This window comes from Elgaria multicarinata, chromosome 2 (genome assembly GCF_023053635.1).
Source record: "Elgaria multicarinata webbii isolate HBS135686 ecotype San Diego chromosome 2, rElgMul1.1.pri, whole genome shotgun sequence".
Taxonomy (NCBI): Eukaryota; Metazoa; Chordata; class Lepidosauria; order Squamata; family Anguidae; genus Elgaria; species Elgaria multicarinata.
Window position 1 is genome coordinate 141,096,538 of NC_086172.1, and position 22,082 is coordinate 141,118,619.

Sequence of the window (22,082 nt, forward strand, 5' to 3'; positions counted from 1 at the left end):
TGTTGGGGTGCTTAAGCCACCCAGAACCCATGGCCTGTTTTAGGATTGCGGGTGGCCTATTCACCACCACAACAGTCCACGCTCATCTGGATTGCACGTAACAACAAGCTTTGATGCACACACATACACCCTACAGATCAAATATTCAAGATGGTGGCTGCAGCAAGAAGCGCTGTGGAGAAATTCACCCACAATGGCTTTTTTGTTACATGCAAACCAAGTCATTCCGTTGTCCTGAATGGTCAGCCATAATTTTATACTTATTGTTGTTCCTCGCCTCGATCCAAACAAAGGCGGGTAAGAAATAATTTTATTCTTATTCTTATTCTTATTCTTATTATTTGTAAGTATGGCCCAGTCTTGATATAGAACATTATCTATAGTCAAATAGTACTGTCATTGGGCATAGAAGGTTATTATGCCCTGACCTAGGGGCAATCGTCTTGTAGAAATGGGCTTCTACGTGTGGTTTGCCCTTTCAGATAGTATCTTATGCAAAGGGTACTATGCAGGGGGAAACCCATGGATCCATAAACCCGATTACCCCAATATTTAGTGCTCTCTTTAGATCATTATTCAACAGAGACAGCTGCACTACTTGACCAAGTGAGAGTTGATATATAGGTCAGTAGCCTTACAGAGAGCTACAATATTTTGCTAGCTTTCCACATGCTTAATGGAGTGGCTTGAATGATTGGTCCTTATTCAGAAGGAATTTTTACTCTGTGGGGAAGAAAGTTTTTTAAAAAAATCTTTTTATTTAGTATGATCAAACAGTAAAAGGGTTATTTGATCATCCGTACTGCTTTTTCTAATATTTCCATGGAGAAAGCGTTTATGATTAAAAATTGCCTAGAACTATGAATGTCATCTGCAAAATCTGACTAACTTCCACAAGGGATTAATCTTTTCAACTATTACATTGTTTGTAAAAGTTACTTTAACACTAGTATAGTGAGATGTGCTCACCATTCCTTATCATTAGTGGCCCAAGAAATGGAGTCTACCTGATGTCTTAGTACTTACATTGTAAATATTTAACCCATTTTAAGAATTTAACATATAAGGTCTGTACATTATTGCGTGGTCCAGCATCAGTGCTCATGCTGCTTCTGATCCTCCCCACCACCACCACACCTCCACTGTTGCTGTAATTTTGCTAGGAAAGAGGACACACTAGTCATTCCTGCATGTAGTATTTTCCATTTAAATTGTGTGTCACATGATTCCCCTTCATGCCTGGTGCATGGAGGAGGTACTGAGTGATAGCCTGCAAACAGGGGAGATTTAAGCCTCTATCCTTGCATGCCAAGGTAAGAGGGCAGATGTGTGAGATTGAGTGGGAGTGCAGCGTGAATTTTTGACTGTGTCTGTGTGCAATGAATGACCACTGGTCTCGGAGGCAAAAAAAGGGGGCTCATCTGGCCTACATTAGCTAAATACAGTCAATGTAGTGATGGTCATCAAATTGCTTTAAAGCTGACACGTATCTTTAAAATGTTACTTTTAAAAAATGTGATATAAAATATGGGATAAAATATGTGGTGACCAACAACTCAGTATTTTATCTCCATTTGAACTTGCTAGGCAGCAGTGACAAATACTTCTCTGAATTTTGGACAGCTAATCCAAATGGCCTTCAGCAATTCAGTAAACTTTTTCAATTCTGGCAAAAAACACCCTGCATAGAGTGTTGTTTCGTTGATAAAATCTGAACGGTGTTTGGCTGTTGGCATAGGAATACAGCTAGAGATAGTTTAATTTCCCCCAGTCCGCCCCACACTTCCTCATGGGTGAGACATAGCACTTCCTCTCAGAAAGTCTGCCTCTGCAAAATCCACTTGGCCTCAGAGCCCTTAGGGGCAAATTCTTTACAAAATTCCTTTGTGCCAGAAAAAACAAACTGGATGAACCAGTGACATAGCGGTCAAGCCTCAGGCAGCTTCATCCCAGTACCCTTGCACTGTAGGGTTGGCAGCTTGTGCATCTTCAAATGCGAGGCTGGCTGAAATACCCTCAGACAGACATTCCTCTTCTGCTCCTGGTTCTCAGCTCAGCCTCTCCTGCACCTGTGCTACTTCTTCACACCAGGCAGTGGCTGATTCCATGTGTGTGCTCTCTTCTCCTCCACCCAAAGCAACATGGGGCCTTAGGCACAGCTGCTCCTGCCCACCATCTAGCAGTCCTTCCTCTTTATCATTTGGTCTTTCTACCCATTTCACAGCTTGGCTGCATGTAATGGCCTAAATCTAGGCCACTCTATAGCCCAGATTTTTTTCAGTAAGCACCCTCCAGGGGCCTTTTTTAATGTAAAATCACATCTAACTCTCCCTGTCACACTTGGTGTTCCACCGCACCTATGCTAGGGGAGCTTCAGTATTCAAGGAGTTGTATGGAGTCACCAAAAATATCTCCCCAGCTAACAGCTTACTCTCCTTCACAAATTTCCTATCAACCACAGTAATATCTGCTCCAATCAGCTTACAGCACTGCAGTTGGCTTCATTTAATTTGTCCTGGCTGCAATAGCAGCTGGGTCAGCACTTGTTCGGTTCCTTCTCCTCTTGCAGGCGCTGCTGGTTGATTCCTCCACTTCAGAACTGGCACTGGACAGTGGGGGGAACTGCGACATTGTTTTTAGTCGCAGCCATGGAAGCTGCTGCTACCCGATATGGGGCAGGGTCATCACACTTGCTGGTGAACTCATCTGTGGTGTCACTGGTGTTGCTACACTCTTGTGGTAGAATTTGGGGGAAACGCTCTAAATCTAAGAGCCCTCTCAGTGGTTCTGCTCCCGCGGCTTCTAGCCAAATGTCTGGCACTTCTAGATGCGCTGGCAGTACAACACAGCTCTCTTTGGTAGTAAACTGGACTGATCTGAACTTGCACTGACAATGCAAATCGGTGCTTCGTGAATCCTTTGACCTTGGCAAAATTGTGGCTGTCAGCCCAGGAAAGGGACCCCAAGTGGTCTGCCAGTTTCCCTGTCACGAGCCCATAACATGGTCATCCAGTGCAGCCCGTCAGCACCATAATCTTCACATGCCATTTCAAACAGGGAAAAGAAACCCAAAATGTCCTGCTTGGGTTGGTATGTGGTCAAAAGTTTCCAATTGAGTATGGCCAGTGCGCCTCCCCCATTTAGAGACATCAGCTCCACTTTCATTGTTTCCAGTTGCATTTCCATAAACCACCTGGTGCTGATAGGCTTGTTGGACGTTCTTGAGCTAGCTTGCCAGACTCTCTTGATCACTGGAACTTTCCAACAGAGAGCCCTTCCAACCCAACTTTGGTCAACCTCTAAGTCCATGGGTCATTCCTGTACCATCATGGAAGCCAAAGCCAGCCCCTCCTTTCTCTCCATGCCTTAGCTGAAAGCGTTTGGCCCAATTAATGAGGCCCAACTATGTCCTTTAGCACTAGAGCTGCCTGAGCTACCTCAAGGTAACAAATTCACTGGTGATTACATCACTATGTGCCAGCAAGACTCAGCCCGATGGATGGGACCACAGAGGGACATTTCTCATTTCATTTCATTTCATTCATTGATCTCTCAGTCAAAGTACCCAGCCTAGAGTGCTGTTCTTGACACAGATCTATATGAGTGGAGCAAAGTAGAGGTGCTGTAGAGGTCCCTACATTTAAAGGTAACATTAAGAGGCACCATTTCTTGTATGTTCTGTGACATAAAATTGAGTATTAATTGAAAATGAGGAGTTTAATAATTTCAAAGTGTGATGTTTGTTTGTTTTTATTTTAACGGAAAGTCTTAATAGTTAGATAGTATTTGAAAAATAAAGGCTAATCATTTGAGAGACAATTGATCTAGTGGCACATTTGGACTTTGCTATTGGAATACATAATTTAAAAGTACTATAGTAATTATAAAAGATGAACATTATGTTGCCATTATTTTGGGGGGGAAACAAAAAACTTGTACTATCAAGAAAACAAAAATGAAATGATAGTTCATTTAAAATAGCTCATAGTATATCCATAATACTGCATCTTGGGGTGAGGGCTATCTTGCACTTTATTGTAGGCATTTGACATGAAATGGAGGGCATCTTGTATGAGTGGAAGTGCCTTCTGTTTGTGCTGTAACACCTTTGAATCTAAGCTACTGTTGTTTAAGCCTCTAAACCATCATGTTGGTTTGTTCAGAGTGCAGAAGAATTTTAACGTGAAAAGCTTGATTGTTCTTTATACTAGGGACATTTTAAATTAATATCTTGAAAATTAATGTTGCTATATGAGAAATTAGTTGCTGTAGCTATGATCTTATGTAAATATTAGTGAATTTTTTACTTACTGACATTCCTAGCTAAGAATGTTGTTTCGTTGTAGCAAAAAAAGAAAACCAAGACGTTCAATCCACCAACTCGTAGAAATTGGGAAAGTAATTACTTTGGGATGCCCCTGCAGGATCTGGTTACACCTGAAAGACCTATACCACTTTTTGTTGAGAAGTGTGTGGAGTTTATTGAAGATACAGGTAGGAAACAAGTTGAACTTCAGGAAAGTTCAGCTTTTTTTCTTGGGGGATAATTGTGAAAGTCTTACTAACTTCTCATTTATAACTTTTTAATATGTGTTAATACAGAAATAACAGGTATAATATGTGCTGCAGAATGTTTACTTTCATGTATTTACCAAAAAGATTCATTTAGATCATGGGTGGGCAACCTCCTTGTGGCCACCCTCATGCCACTGAAATTTGACAGTTGTCCCCACAATCTCAAATGTGCTAACATTACGCTGTTTTAAATCTAAATATGACCCTTTCAAGTCTCCATGGTGGCTTGCCAAACTGCCAGGTTTGTTTGTTTGTTTGTTTTTGCTGCTGCTGCCAGGAGTGTGACTTCTGGGGATGTCTGGAGACTGAAAATAACCCCCTCCAGATCTTCTGAAGTTGTCCATACCTGATTTAGATAAACCTAATTTAATTCTGAAAAAAAATGTTTTAAGTGTCTGCTCACTGCTCCACTTCAAAAATTATGACTGACTGCTGGGATGTGGAGCTGCAGAGACAGCAGATTTTTATTCATGTTTTTGGCTGACACTGGTTCTTCCTTGTTGTTCTCTTCACTCCCCTGTTGCCATCCCCTGTTACGTTTACAGCACACTGAATTATGTCAGTAGTATTATCCTGATATAACACCCCCCCCCCCCAATGTGCAGTAAGTCTGAGACATGGTGACTTCCTTAAGGCTGGCAAATGAGCTCATATGTGAGATGGAATTTGAACTGAGAATATCCTGGGTCACACCTAACATGGTTAGCTGCTTACACTTCATGTAGTTATCTAAGTGGTTGGAATTTCCATTGTTTCTGAAAGTATAAGAATCTGAGTTTTGTGTTACCAATAGCAGTTAAATTGACTCTTTTTCTGGGAAATGTATAAAGATGTTATTCAAAATAACTTTCTTGGGAATACTCTACACCTGGGAATCGGGATGCTTGTATAGTACTTGTTCTTTTAAATGGAATCGTGAATGAGTATGAGCATTAAAATATAAGTTTTTATTTCTGGCTGTTAAAACTCAGTTGGCTGATTAGCTATGGAATATGATGTTGGGAATTTTGTTGGATATTTTTGTTAAGAGTAATGCCTTTTCTAATGCATGTTCTGAAAATATTAATAGTAAAATGGATTCTATGTGGTAAGAATTTTGGGCAGGATGAAATATCAAATAACTAGATCTCATTAAGATGAATTTTCCTTCCCCTCCCTTTCTTAGTTCTATCCCCTCACTATTGATAATAAACTGATACTTTCCTTGTCATCAGCAGAGTTAAAAATAAATTTGTAACTTCATCTTCTATACCTATGAACATTTAACATTCTCTTTCTGAGACTTTGGAGTCTTCAATGCCGCCGAATTGCTTCTCTGGTATTTCTTTTCCAATATTACTATGGTCTGAGATTCAGAACCTGTCAGGCTAAAAATAATTATGAAAAAGAAAGAGTCCCTCCCCACAACATGGGTTGTTGTTTTCTTTTTTAAAAAATAGCATTTTACTGGAGTACATGATTATAAAAAACCAAATTGATAATTGGGGAAAGATTATCTGTTTTTCATACAATTTGCAAATCATGGGTGGAGAACCTTATTAAATTGACCCAAAGAAATAGTAATTCCGGAGACACAACCAATAGAGAGTGGAGCCATAGCCAAAAGTGGATGGAGTTTTCAGCATTGCTGGATTGCATCGCTTTTTCTTTGTGGCTATGTTTGGACAACACAATAGTCAATATTCAGTTAATAGTTAACTCCACGGTTGTTAATTGTGGGGGGTACTCCTCACACAACATGATTATAATCAACCATGGTGTGGATTAAGGCCAGTGTTGAGCTGATTATTAGTCAATGGTTTGTTTGATTGATACATCCCCCCTCCCCCCCAGTATTTCCGCCGGTATTCCATCAGCTATTGTGAGTTCTGCCAACTGGACTAGAGTGGCAGTTGCTGCTTTGGTCACTCCCTGGGAACTTTGCAGTCACTGAAAATAACCAACTATGTGCAGTGAAATAGTCAACAGTGCCCCACACATTACACAATAACCAGCTGTTGTTCAAATAATCAACTCGGCACAGCGTTGGTTATTTGAGTTGGTTATTTTGGCCAAATAACCAGCCGTGTTATGAAAAAGTCCTGACAGATGACACAATAACCCACCATTAATGTGTCATCCAAACCCAGTCTGTGTGTGCTATACCCTTGTGTGTGCCTTTTTCTCTGTGCCAACCTACATGAAACCCACATGCTTGTTCACTAGATGTTAAAATAAAGCAGACACCTTTGCCTTGTGTCACAAGTCATTTTCTTACTTAGATTTTGTCCGTGGATTACGGATGATCATCAACACTATTTTGTGAATGGTCACTGAGATGACTTTACATACATTTAAGTTTTAATTTAATTGTCACATTCTGGGGTTGTTGTTGCAACTAAGTTCTCCCTGACCTCACTGTTTACACTTTTTTTTCTTACACAGTCGGACAACCTAAGATAATTTCATATAACTAATGAAGTAGACTCAAGTCTAATAAATTTGTTATGATGAAATCCAATAAAAATTACATGCGTGGAACTGGGAGAGGGGCAATTTCCCCATCTCCTTGCACCCCCTCAAAATCTGTTCAGCAGAAAAAAAATCAATTTCATTCCATTTTACATTAGTAAATATGAATGTACACCAATTGCAAATACAATATTAGGCAAGCTTGGCAGTTTCATTTTTTCAGATAATTATCCCCAGCAAACATATATATCATATTGATATATAGGAGAATGAAATGGAAGTAATAAATAGTGACAGCAAAACTGAAAGTGCCCCAACAACCATAGTGGAAGAGAGTTGAACTCTGTTGAAATAGATGATTGATTGTCTTTCAGTTGCTCAAATTGAATACTGTGTCAACAGTTTTCAGCATGCTATTGCCTTTACATTTTTACAATTATTCTAATAAAATGCCTATACAATATAACATTAAATCATATTGTGCTTTAATTTAATATTTCATGTCAAATACTTGTGGTGTATTAGGAAGAATTAACATGGGCTACTTTTTTAAACCTTTGTAAACATACTACATTAGATCTCTCTAGGGCACTTGTGGCACTGTAGGTGTTTTGGCCCATAGCTCCCATCAGCTCTAGCCAGCATAGCTAATGGTGAGGGATGATAGGAGTTGTAGATCAAAACATCTGAAGGGGCACAAGTTGCCTGATGGAAATTGAAAATTTTCATTTGTACATTAACCTAATATTGTGGTGGCGGGGGGCGGGGGAACAGAAAATCCACATCGCTGGTCCACCACAACTGTTTTAATGCTCTGGACCAAGTTAAGTACCTTCTCTCTGATCCATCATTAAGGAGAACAGCAGCAAAAGCTTTATCTTGTTACAGTTTAGTTTTAGACAAGAAGCTTCTCTTTAATATTTTGCATAAGTATTGCATTTTGTCTTGTGATTATTTTTATTTTAACTTTCTGTTTGCTATGTATTATAGTGCAATGTTGTCTTTTCAAATGGTCCATTGAGTTTGGGGCATTTGTAAAGTAAGGTATTCACTCTATATCACATTATTCTTTTAGTAGGTTTACATAAAATGTATTTGAGAGAAGTGGAAGAGGGGATTATGAGGATTGGGAGCATGTATAATAGCACTAGGCCTCCTTTATGAGAGTTCCTAATAAAGTAAGTGATTAAAACATAAAACTTTAAGAAACAGTTTAATATAGTTTTAAAAGAGATGGGGGATTCATACAACTATGAATTAGATAGTTATTTTTATAACCATGGGCAATATCTAATGGAGCACAACTAAGAGCATAAATTACATTGTGTTATTTATTTTATTTATTTATTTATTATAGCTGTACCCTGCCACGTGTTGCTGTGGCTCAGTCTGGTTAAATTGAAAAGAAAGAAAAGACAAAGCGGATGTTTCTAATATGTTTAATTTCACAATGCTTGTGGATATACAATATTTTTAGTTGTTCCATTGTCTGTGTAGATATAGAGATTGTCTGGTTTGCCGACTCTAGAACACGCAACATATAATTGTCCATGTGAGAAGCAATCTGTGTCTAGATCTAAACCGCACAATTCTAAAGATTGGCCCTGAGCTTTGAGAACAAAGCAGATCTGAAGCTGTAGAACGCGATTGCCGTGCTTGCAACCGTGCATCCTCAAGTCTGGCTGAACGTTGCTTGGCTGGTTCCTTGGCACATATTTGAGGCATTCTTTTTCTTTTTTTCTCGTTTGCTGATGCCCATTCTTCCTCAGTCTGATTTGCAATTTCTCGTCGCAGTGCTTCCACTCTGCGAGTACGACGACCTAAGTGTGATCTTCTGCGAGTCATTATTTGGATGAAGTAAAACAGATTGTTTGGTTTTTAAAAAAGGATGTTTTTACGGTGAGGAGGTTAGTGGAAATTCCTGGCAGTTACCTTTCTTCAGAACGTGTAACTGTCACAGGTGTGACATCTATATTCACTCAGCCAATTGTGAGAGAACATGCAAATAGGAGAGGAGGCAGAGGCAGTGGATTGGCCTACTGGTTGGCGATGTCACAATGACCTATAAGAGCAAATAGGAGAGAACATGCAAATAGGAGAGAAGGCAGAGGCAGTGGATTGGCCTACTGGTTGGCGATGTCACAATGACCTATAAGAGCAAATAGGAGAGAACATGCAAATAGGAGAGGAGGCAGAGGCAGTGGATTGGCTTACTGGTTGGCGATGTCACAATGATCAGCAGGACTGGTTTTGAGGAGGCCTATTTCTTCGATTTTAAGAAAAACTTTTGTCCCCATATAGAACATAGTGACATAACAACGCTCGCATATTCGAATGCAACGTTGTGTCAAAATTTCAAAGCAATCGGTGAAGAACTTTCGGAGATATAACATCTGTTTCAAACGAACATTTACATTTTTATTTATATAGATTTTTATACCGCCCAATAGCCGAAGCTCTCTTTACAGTGTTAGTGTAAACTGTTCCGGCTAACACTATTGCTATTAGGCTAGAGCAGTATAGGCTAGCGCAATATAATTCATGTGAGCAGTTGTACCCTATTGGATACTCCACCCTATTTACTCCAAAGTAAGTTTCATTCAGTAAAATGAGATTGGTTTTCCTCTAAGCATAGTTAGATTGCAAATTTCATGTAGTAAGAAACAAAGCTAATAATTGAGGAAAAACACATTTTAATATGAATACTGGTTTTACTGAGTTCTGCACTGTGTGAATTACTTGACTGCATTTGGAAAACTACAATCATGTGATATTTGCTTTCTTTTCCCAAAGGTCTGTGTACTGAAGGTCTCTATCGTGTTAGCGGTAATAAAACAGATCAAGACAACATTCAGAAGCAATTTGATCAAGGTAATGGGAGACTTGATTAATTTCAAATAGTTTATAGTGGATCTGATAGACTACTGCTGTATTCGTATGCACTATATAATCCCCTGGATAATCATAGAAACTGGAAAACATGCATTTTGGTAATTGGTTGGATTAAGTACTAATTATGATTTGTTGACAGTAGGTGTTGCTAAGGTATAGCTAAAGCACAGCCTTGTGCAGTGGTAAAGTGCTCATGGTAACAATGGCCCTGTCCAGATAACACACATGGTTAGGCCGCTAACCCTTTTGCAGCAAATGGTTAATGAGCGTTTACATGACATGCTAAGCCATAATGTTTAGCTCAAAATGCTAACCACCATGGCTTAGTGTGTTGTATGAACAGGGTCTATGTTAGTTTTTCATTTATTTTATTTATATGTATAGCCCGCTTTTCTACAAGATGGCCCTCAAACTTTGATTACAACAAAGCAAATGAAACATCACGCAGCATCATAAAATTCAATTTGAAAATCACAAGAGTTTAGCAAATGGATATTACAAAGCAAAAATAGCCCTTCCATTTCCAACTTGCTTCCACCAAAATCATCTGAACTATTTATAATTTTGAAATGTGCAAGAAGACGAGGATAATCATCAGAAGATGATTTAGTAGGCAGACAGACCAATCTGCCTCTTTTCATACTATGGAAATGAAGTCATATTTATGTCCAGGAACTTAAACTGGATTCTGGATTGACTCTGGATTGAGCTCCTGATGCACGTGTCTCCAAGTGCATCAGGAGCTGTAGCCTGGTGCATCAGGAGCTGTAGCCTGACATCTATGGTAGCCGTCCTTACTGCCATCCTGGTGCCCCTCTTACATCCATTCCTCCATGCCTGGGAGCTTTAAATATATTGTCTTTCCTTTCACACGTTTGGTCATCCCTCACATTCTGACTTCAGAAGCATTTCCCAGTTATTCCAGCAACCAGGTTGGCTAGGAATATGTCCTAATTAACTTAGGACCAAGCCACTAGTATTGTCACTAGTATTGTTCTACTGTGGATGTCCTGGTTATTGCCAAAAATTTGGAAGAGGTAATCTTAACAGCTTCTACTTTGACTGGTGCTTCCTCCACCCCCACAAAACCTGGCCTATCACAATGTGAGAGATAGCAGGGTCTATTCTTCTTTGACTCAGAGGATGAATAGCACATAGGTTCATAATCTCCCCCCCCCCCCGGTCCCCCAGGATGGCAATGTTTAGTATATTACTTTGCTGATGCAGTGGTTCTGGTATTATAAAAATGTGTTATAACCTAATGTCACATTTTGAAAAAGTACTTTCTGTAAAGTACTTAATCCTTGGGACAGTAACTGTTTAGAAGACATGAATTGCTGACAGATGATTTTTTAGGTCAAGTACTAGGTTGTCATATGCTTGCATAAAGGTACATTAGAAATAACGTCTATATGTTGGTAGTACGATGTGGTATGAATATCTAGTCCCAACGCCCGAGCTGAAAAGTGCAAATAAGTTGTGTGTGTGTGTTTTTAAAACGATGGGTTTAAAAATCTCGGGCTAGTAAGTTATTGTCATAGTGTCTGAACAGATGTTTAATAATATTGATAAAGTGGTTGGTAGTGTTTGGAAGTTACTGTTACTCACTAGTTGGAAAGAATCATCCCAGAAATTGGTTGTTTTATTATGCTTTTCATGGTTTTAATTTTTGTGAACCACCCAGAGAGTTTCAGCTATTGGGCAGTATAAAAATGAAATAAAAAAAAATAAAGAAATAAATAAGGTAGACTGCTCTATTCTAGCATATTATTCAACTTACTTAAAATTGAATATTAAATGACCATTTGTGTTTATATTCAGTACATCATCTTGAGAAATATATAGTGATAGCTCTCATATTAATGAATTGTTTTATATTGTCTTATAGATCATAGCATCAGTCTGGAATCTATGGAAGTAACTGTAAATGCTGTGGCAGGAGCTCTTAAAGCTTTCTTTGCAGATCTGCCAGATCCTTTAATTCCTTATTCACTACATCCAGAATTAGTTGAAGCATCAAGTAAGCAGTTACTTTTTTCTTTTGTGAAGTGTGTTGTAGATAATCAGTAGAAATATTAAAGTTTAGCCTTGGGGCCCAGTATTGGGCAAAAGGCGGGATACAAATAAATATAATAATAATATGTTATTCAGAAGACTCCTCCAACCACCCAGAGCAGATTTTAGGTGGCATAAGGAACTGGTGGGGCCTCCATCCTTCCGTGAGTGGGAGTGTTCCATGAATGGAATTCCAATCCTGGTTTTCTTGCATCAAACCCCATAAATTTTGTTGTTGAATAATATTGCAACAAGATTAATACTTTAATAATACCAATATGTTGGGAAATCTGCTAATGGTAATTTGGAGTAATAACCTTTGTTTCCCTTTGGATTTCAGTTTGTGAAATTCATTGGTTCAGGTTGTCTTTCTATTATGGCTATATAAAACAGAGTGGCTGCACTTCAGGAAACCATGTAACATTCCTACCTGTTTTCTATGGAAAAGCTTGTCAACTTATATGTAGACTTCTGCCATCCATACAAAAACTCATGTATGCTCTTTAAAACCACAGATCTTTGCCACTCTATAGCTATAATGGGAGGTGGAGCAGGAGGCTGCAGAAAAAAGAGGAATCAGCCCTCCCCCCCCTTTCTATGAGCAGAAGCCTCCACTGGATTGCAGCCCCTTCTGCAAGCAGAAAGACTCCTTCCATGGTGGTAGGGCAGTGCTAGATCCAACATACTGATTTGATTTGTAAACTTTTAATAGCTAAATGTAGAATCACATGAGCAAGCAATCCTCTGAAAAGTTCACTACTGACTTGAGTTCCTAGAGATTTTACTGGAAACGAGTTAGTAAAACAGAAACGACCCTACTTAAAGTTAATCAAGGAACTTTGTTTGGGGTACCAGTTCAGCATCTATTTTCACCAATTCACAGGCAGTTCGACTACTGCCACCTACACTTGAGAAAAACCTAACCACTGATAGTTGCCAGTAACACATGTTTGCAACCGCTCATAGCAGTATCCCAGATAATCTTGGGTTCCCAGTGTGAGAAATACAGTTCTAAAATGTAACCATTATATGTCTGTTCTGCTGCCTTTTTCCAGAAGAAGAAAAGCAGTTTGCGCGTGTAATTTAGCACTGCCTTCTTAGAATGGGCTTTTTCAAAAGCATTCTCAAAGACCAAATTCTCCCTCTCTTGCTGTCCTTAGCTTTCGGTGCTACTATTTTTCGTCCTCTCTCAAACCTTCCTTGTAAAGGAAGGGGGGGAAGGGGAAGCATAAAACGTAGGGGGTAGGTAAGGGGCATTGTTTAAATTCCCAGTGTAAATATTGTTCATTTTCACGGGCTTTTCCAATAGTTTTCAAACTTTTTTTTTTACAGAAATCCTTAATAAGACAGAGAGACTGTATGAATTAAAAGAAATTGTGAAGAAATTCCATCCAGTGAACTATGATGTCTTCAGATATGTAATAACTCATCTGAACAGGTATTTATTTACTACATTTCTATAACGCCCAATAACCAAATCTTTCAGGCATTCACAAAATGGTGCTAAAAGGATAAAATTAGAAATATAGTATTAAACACTTAAGAAAAAAATCCACATCAAAATTGTTATTGAATAAAACCAAAAGCACAAATGCTGTTTTTAAAAATTAAAGGATTGAAAAGCCTTGGACAATAAAAAGGTCTTCACCTTGTGCTGAAAAGACCACATAGGTGATCCATGTAGACTATGAAAGTGCCAGGTGAACTTCTCTGGAAAGTGCCACAGCCAGGGCACTACCAATGAAAAGGCCCTCTCCTTAGTAGCTGCCCTCACCTCATTTGGCAGGGACTCTGAAGCTTCTGAAGATGATCTTAGGTACTTAACGGGAGAAGACAATCCTGGCCCTAAGTGTCTAGGGTTTTAAAGATTAGTACCAGCAGTTTGAATTTGGCCCATAAATACTCTGGAAATGAATGCAAATCATGAAGCACAGGTGTAATCCAGTTCTTCTTCGTGGTCTCTGTGTGTCACACAATGGGCTCTGCACCTGGGCGGAACGGCCATCGGGAAACTTCTATAGCTGAGGCGTTTGGGGCGGGAGCCCCTCCTCCATGGCGCCATGCGCATGCTCAGAAGGGTTCCTGCCCATTCCCTTCAGTTCTCTTCAACTGCCATCGTGGCAGCATCGTAGAGAAGCTTCTCTTGTTTCTTTTTCTCTGGCGTTTATCTTGTTATAAAAAAAAAAGTGTTTGTATATTGTAGTTAGTTAGTTAGATTTATAATATAGAAGGATATTTTTGAATTGGATTGCGGCTGCATCCGAAAGTTACGGGCAAACCGTATCGCCCTAAGGTCCCCATTTCATAAATGCTCAGCTTGTGGGAGTAAACTTCCTCCTTCAGATGGCCACTCCTTGTGCCTTTTATGTTTGGGAGAAGGCCATTTAGTGGGAAAGTATAGATTTTGCCAGGCGTTTTCAAAGCAAATGCGAAGACATCGTTCGGATCGCCTCAAGGCCATCGTGTGGACAAAGACCCTTCAAGCGGTTGATACCGCAACGGAGCCACAATGCTCCTCTTCTCCTCTCGAGGAACCGGGTCCGAGCTGGCAATAATTGTATCAAGGCTTTCTCTAACCCTGCCTTCCCCTTGGCTGAATTGGCCATATTGACTGGGAATTATGGGAGTTGCAGTCCAACACATCTGGAGGGCAACAAATTGGGGGAAGGCTGCTCTATTTGGATAACTGTTTGGTTTGTACATCAGCCTAATTGATAAAAGCACTTGGCAACTCCAAAGCCACCTTGTGCCTTTAGCCAACAAACCTGATCCTTTAAGTCAAGGGTAGCCAATTTTGGGTGGTCCATGGGCCAATTCCCATTCCCTGAACCCCTCCTACAGGGACTGCATTCCTGCCGCTGTGATGCTGAATTTTGGCAGTAAACTATCATTATTATTATTATTATTATTATTATTATTATTATTATTGCTGTGACTACTGTCAAATTTCAGAAATGGCAGGGCTGCACTCAAGACGGTGGGGGCTGCTTGAAGCCTATGGTCTGTGGAAATGCAGACCATTTCCTGTGGAAATGCAATCCCATCCAGAACAGATTAAACACCATTCAGCCAGGCAGACAAACTGCCTTCTAACATGCAACCTTTTCAGTTCTGAGAACTGCATATGATACTGGCTTGGGGGATGGGGGCAGGGGGTAGGATGTGTGTGAGAGAAATTGCACATACATGTGTAGACTTTGCAGTGATCCTGATACTGGTCAAACTTTTCTCAGTGCTAGCAGCACCAGGGGAAAGAGTGTTCTGTACGAGAATTGCTGGTGGAAGGGAGTAGAGGGTAATCTCCATCCACTCCCCCAATGATCCTGATACAGATTGCGCTTTTCTTGCTATTGCTCCCAGTTGGAGAAAGAGCAACCTGTATCAGGATTACTGGGGGAGGGAATTTGGTGGTGGGAGATGTTATGCACCCTTTGTGGCGGTGAGGCACATGCAGTCCCCAGCCTGTCGTTTGTGCCTCCTGTACTAACAGTACCTGTGTGCTGACTGGATTGAGTCTCATTTTATTGGCCGTCATACAGTCCATTACAATACATAGGCAGTAATATGCTTTATCAAATATCAATTTAAACGATTACAAGTTGAACACTTTAGTTAATACCCTGTTTTCCCGAAAATAAGACAGTGTCTTATATTAATTTTTGCTCCCAAAGATGCGCATGGTCTTATTTTCAGGGGATGTCTTATTTTTCCATGAAGAAGAATACGGTACACATTTATTGTTAAACAAAAAAAAGGTCTTATTTTCGGGGGGATGCCTTATATTACAGCGAGAGGCAAAACTGGAAGGAGGTCTTATTTTCGGGGGATGTCTTACTTTCGGGGAAACAGGGTATCTGTCATAGTGCATAATAATAAGCTCTTGTGATGTTTAAGATGCTGCTTTTTTTTGCTATGTGTGAAAGTGCTTTTGCCCTTATCATATAAGGTACATATGACTACATATGACAGTGGTGCTAAAATGCCATAATAAAACCTTATCTGTCTATTCCAGTGGCATATTATTAGTGTCTGACATCTACATATGTGTTTATCAACATGGGGAATAGATAAATGGTGTTCTTGTGCATTTTGAGTCCATGGGTTTTTATGTAATAACTGCAGGTTATTTGAAGCAACTCCTATTTTCATATAATCCTGCCCATCTAATTAGATCACCTTCGTGGACCCTACTCATTGGCCCACCTTTAAGCTCAGTAAGGTGGCTTGGAGATAGAGCTGTCTCAGTGGTGAATCCTACCTATGGAATTTGGCAGGCCCCATCTGTGACCATTTTTAAATGGCTTTAAAAACTCCTCTGTTCTATAGCTCACTTTTAATTGAAACTTTTTATGGTGTTTGTTGCTGATGGGCATTTTCAAATTGAATTTTATTGTAACTAGTTTATTTAAACCTGTTTTATATTTAATGTGAGATTTTGAATATTTTTGATATTGACTTGTATTGGGTTCTGCCCAACATCATGTGAGCAGATTTCTGCTTGAGCAATGGAACATCCCTGTCCTATTCCCCCCCCCCAAAAGAACTGCTCTGCCCTCCCCACCTACCCAATCCTCCAGATTTAGTGGGGTATAGGTGGCTGCTGGAAGGATGGGGAATTGTTTCACCAGCAGTGTGTTTTTGCTGGCAGGTAGATAAAATTGCATAGAATTGATTGTTTTTATGCTGTGAGCCACTTTGGGAAGACTGTGGTCTGGCAAGATGAATAAAAAATAGACTGAATGTTGTTGTAAATAAAAATTATGAATAACATAGCTATCCACCTTGGGCCTGATCAGATATTGTTTCAGGAAGGTAGTGTGGTAGAAGCAGTGAGTCTCAGTCTCACAGATACCCATGTTCTGCCCACACCATCCAGTCTCTCTCTGTGAGTAGATGATAGATCTTGCAGACTTTTCTATCCATGTAGGCAGTCGGCAAGTTCAAGGAGATTCTAGGTACAGCTGTATGCGGTGGTGGTGTTTACATGGGAAGAATGGGTGTGTATGAACACAAGTCTGAGACTAGTTTGTTCTTATACTGCTTTCACCAATGTAATGTTTGACCAGGTCTCCTAACTAAAAGCTGGTGGAATATTTTAAAATAGACTTATTTTACTTTCTGAAATTCTATTTGTCAAATATTAACTATGCAAATAAATTTATGTATATTATAGGGTTAGTCAACAAAGCAGAACCAATCTTATGACTGCAGATAACTTATCTATCTGTTTCTGGCCAACTTTGATGAGACCTGATTTTGAAAACAGAGAGTTCCTGTCAACCACCAAGATCCTTCAATCAGTAATAGAGACATTCATTCAACAGTGCCAGTTTTTCTTCTACGGTGGAGAAATTTCAGAAACCTCTGATAATGTGGCACATCAGCCTCCACCTTCCAACCCAGTGCAAATGGTGGATCCAATTTTACCACTGCAATTACCACCACCTTTACAACCACAACTGATACAACCGCAGTTGCAAGCAGATCCTCTTGGTATTATTTAAATATAACAACTGATAGTAAAGAGAAGATGATTGCAGGCAGCTTGGCATTGGATAGAAAAGGAAAACTAGACATGCATGTTTCAAGATACAAAAACAACTGTCATAGTTATGAAAAGGATTGGATCAGTACTGAAGACATCTTCGCTGTAGTCATACTATACACCTTGTGCATAAAAACTGCAGGTCAACATTATGTGATTAGCATGACTGGAGAGGTTTAATTTTTAAAAACAGAAATAACTAAAGTGCAAAGCTGCTCTTGCATGAACGTTTATTGCAATCACTATCATTCCTGTGACAGTTTGTCACAATATATTGTGAATAAAACTTTTCTATAGAAATATAATGATTAAATAAATCATTTATGGAACATTCAGTGCTTACGGCCCGCTTTAGGGCTGTTTTTGTTATTTAATGCTCTCCCGCCCCCCATGGCAATTTCATTCCCATTCAACCCTTTGCTGTGTACAGCTACAATACAGCTGTATCGTATTTGTAAATTCCAAACTACTTAGGCTATATTACAATTATTTCAGAAAGGATATAAACTGCACTGTTATAAATAGTACCCTCCACACCTGCCATTTTTCTTTTAAAAACCTGTGGACATTCTTTTGAGGGGTTGATAAAATTATTTTTTCTTACAGCACAATACCAAGGACATGCTTATTGTAAAAGTGAGTTTAACCATTGTGCAAAAAAAAAAATTGTTGCTATTACTTTTTCCTTAATTTCAATTAACGAATGAAACATTTTGTAATTCTGTTAATTCTGTAAACAGCTGCATGTTTGAAAGATCTTTGATGGTCTTGTAAGCCTAATCTAATATATTTTAGATATTTTAATTTTTTCCCCACTGGGGAATTCATCTAGTCTATAGAAAATAGTTTGACATTTTCATATAAGGCTATATAATTTTTCGTACATAAATGAGAACTTTGTTGTAGTATAAACTTGCTAAACCAAACTATCTAGGTCTTAAATTTAACATATACATGATCTATTTTTCTGTGGCCCTTTAAAGGTATAAAAAAGCATTGCTAATATATAGCAATAAATACTTTGGGTACTGAAGCATCTTAGTATGTATATAAAATGACACTTGTATTCATGTGTTTTTTTCTGTTATTTGTTGTACTAAAAATTCAAAATTACTATTGCACCATTTTAAAATTACTTTTCTTTTACGTTGGTACAAGTTTTGCTGTAAAGGAATGCTGCTTGATTTTTACATTCTTGGTAAATCTTTTGTTTTGGCTAAATGTGATAGAAGGCTAGTAATCATGGGGCAAATTTGAATGGAGCCTTAAAATATTTGGGTTGGACTTGTCCTTGAACTGAAGGGCGCCTTCCATTCATGGAAGTCATTTGATCCAGTGGAGGGATCCTACTGGCAGAAGGAGCACCACCTCCACATTCTGGAGCAGAGTTTTGAAGGCTGCAAGGGGAGGTGGGAATTGGCAAAAGTAGCCTCCCCACCTTTTGACAGTAGGAACAAAGTTTGGATCCAGGTCTTTGCGTTTTCCTTACAAATGTTTCCTTTCATTTTCAACACACCACCATGAAAATAAAATCCTGGCTTATTCAGCTGCTGGGCTATTTTGAGTAGATGAAAAACTTTACAATCAGTATTGTAATTTTAATTCATAGCTTGCTATCCATTATAGCAAGTAGAAACATTTTTACTGCTAAGGTTCTTTAGGAGTTTGATTTGCAAAGATTTTTAAGAATTAAGGTTCTCAAGAGCTTTGCTCAATTTCTCCAAAATAAAAATTGCCTTTTTCAATTGTTATGTCCTAGGTATTGTACTTCTAATTATGACTTGGATTATCATTCTGGTTAAGATACCGCAACCCAGGCTGCTGTTGAAGTATTTGTATATTATAAATTATCTTGATATTTGTGTTATATTCTTGCAAGTAATTATCTTTTCTAAACAACAACAACAAAACCCTCTATTCTGATTCAAAGCACACAGGATATAAATACAATAATAAAAAATTGTCCTGTAAATGTAGTAGCATTAACTTGTTTTACATTACACCTGTTGTCTAAATAGCTTTTATTTATAGCCATCAGTTTAACATAGGCATGTTAAGAAAAAAAATTAAACTTCAAGAGTTTTATAAACTGTTTCTAGGTTGCTAAAGAATTTATTTTTCTACTATAGATGGTATAGACAAAAGCATCAAAATGTACAGAAAAAAGCTGATTTCTATTGCAAGTAGGCTTAATTTTTTCAATCATATCCAGTTTTGTCTAATACAATAAGAGTTAACATTTGTTTTTCCATTTAGAATTGTCTTTTTATAAGCTAATACAATTTAGTTGACTTGTGTTAATATGCTATTTTATTACCCACACAGATAGGCTTGCAGAACTTATTTTCAAGTTATTATAGACAACTGTTTGTTTGGAAATTCTGATTACCCTATAACTTAAAACGCTGCTCTTACTTGGCCTAATGCATGATCCATCATAGTCATCTTGGGTACCCTTACGCAGCAAAGAATAGGTATGTCTGTGTCTGCATATCTCATGGCAGGAGTACAACTTTAGCACTCACTGGCTGCTATGTAAATCTGAATCATTTCCATAGATTGCAAACTTCATTAACATATAAGAAAATATTTGCAGTTGTCACCTACTTGTCATACCTTCTGTAATCTTTACATCAAAATTAAAGTGCTATGGATGCTATCCAGAAGACTCTCAGCAGCATACATTTTTGCCTGTTACTTTTACTTCAACAGTTTTTGATGCATAAATATGTGTGTGCAGCCTTTCCCCCTTCCCTATTTAAAAACATTTGGTAAGGGCTGCTAACTGAAAACAGGAGGAAAATCAGACAAATTAGGTAACTGGATGCTAACAGCCTTGCATAATCTATGAAAATCTTATTCATATCATAGATAGTATAAAAAGCCGAACTACACAGAATTACTACACATCTAGCAAATTTGGCTTGCTCATTTTGGCTAATGGAGTAATCCCTTATAGCTTGCTTTTTTCTGAAGTTTCAAAGCCATGTTGATATTGTGAATTCCGTCAGTTTTACAGTAATGTGAACAGTGCTCAACAGTTGTCAGTTTGACTTCTGCATCCTTCATACTGACCTTTGTTATATTTTGTGTGTTCCGGAAATGTACAGCTTTAGGCTGCAGTCCTAAACACAGTTGTGCTTGGATAAATCCCATTGGGATCAGTGAGATGGTTTGTAGCCTTAGGCTGCGATCCTGAGCTCAGTTACTAGGGAGTATTTCTAATTAACTGTGCTTAGTATCATGCTGTTGTGTGTTTAATGCGTATTTGAACATTTTATGAGTATATTTAGTCCCATACATAACACATTAAGTGGCATTTTATATTAAATGATGTTTTACAAATTATTTTTACATTACACTCAAACTTTAAGGATTTTAATATAGTGTAAATAGTATACAACTTTAATGAAGAGCAACAATTTTTCACAATATATGTTTTCTGCATTACTTGAATACTGGTTGCTAGAAACTACCATTGACTTGTTTATTTTTGAGGTACTGGAGTTTAGTTTCTAATCGCTCTTTAAAATTGTAAAAAAATGAACTAATTGGAGAAGTTTTTTTAAAAAAATTACTCCTTAGCTTCCATGGTGATTTCATTTTTTTTACAGTAACTGTGATACTATATCGGCTGAATATATATACTTTTAAAGTTCTTTATAATTAATGTAATCTTGTCACCACCTACAGAATGCTACAGTGAATTAAATATCGGTGAAGCTTATCTGTATGCAGAATGCAATGAATAAAACATTAAGATGCCTACTGTGTATAATGTTTAGTTACATATTCAACTTCTGAAGGACAAACTCATATCCAAGAAAATACAGTGGTGAAATTTGAAATGCTGCTTTTAGTTGGCTGGTACTCCATTTTTAAAATTCAGTTTAACAAACTAAATTAAAACTAAGTGCAGTATAAAATTTTGGGAGAAGGGAACTTATATTTTATTAATGCATATTCTATATTTTCTCTAATATATGCTTCAGCAAGATTTATGGAGAGCAAAACAAAGGAGGTTAAAGATGTAATATTTAGTCCTCATAATTATATGCTCCAAAGCGGACCTGAAATATGGGGTATAAACCCTTTAAATGTGCAATTCCTATTAATCTGGATTGGAGTTGTATGCGTGTAATTAATAGGATTCTTGTCTTATATAACTTGAAGCTGTTCATCAAATTGGTGAAGGTTTATTTTCTGTTCTGGCTACAAGATGTGAGGTGTCATAAAAAAAAGAATTCACATCCACACATTTAATTTATTGTGAAACATGCATGATATACAAAACAAAAAGTGGTGTTTGAAGATTGATACATTTGTAGCAGGAAGTCCACCATTTAACTTTCAGAATTCTTTTGACACACATATCTAATAAATGGTGGCAATATTTACTATGTAACAATGTTTTTATATTGTATTTTGAGCTCAGTTAAGCATACAGATTTTATTGACTTATGCATGTATTTCTACCATTATTATTTTTCTTCTGCTATTTTGTGTTGGTTTAATTAATACTCTTTTTTCCAGATTCTCAGGGGAGAAGTACAGTTGTCTTTGG

The 22,082-nt window shown here is 38.1% G+C and overlaps 1 protein-coding gene across 2 annotated transcripts in view; it reads left to right on the plus strand.

Annotated features, from left to right (window-relative positions):
* ARHGAP5 (Rho GTPase activating protein 5) overlaps positions 1–21,296 on the plus strand; it is a 43,260-nt gene extending 21,964 nt beyond the window's left edge. For both annotated transcript variants that reach the window (XM_063117787.1, XM_063117788.1), the window contains exons 4-8: positions 4,347–4,494; positions 9,820–9,897; positions 11,807–11,938; positions 13,306–13,411; positions 17,147–21,296. In XM_063117787.1, coding sequence (XP_062973857.1) covers positions 4,347–4,494; positions 9,820–9,897; positions 11,807–11,938; positions 13,306–13,411; positions 17,147–17,477 — 795 coding nt within the window. In that variant the 3' untranslated portion in view covers positions 17,478–21,296. The remainder of the gene's footprint in view (positions 1–4,346; positions 4,495–9,819; positions 9,898–11,806; positions 11,939–13,305; positions 13,412–17,146) is intronic.
* Positions 21,297–22,082: the final 786 nt, after the last annotated feature.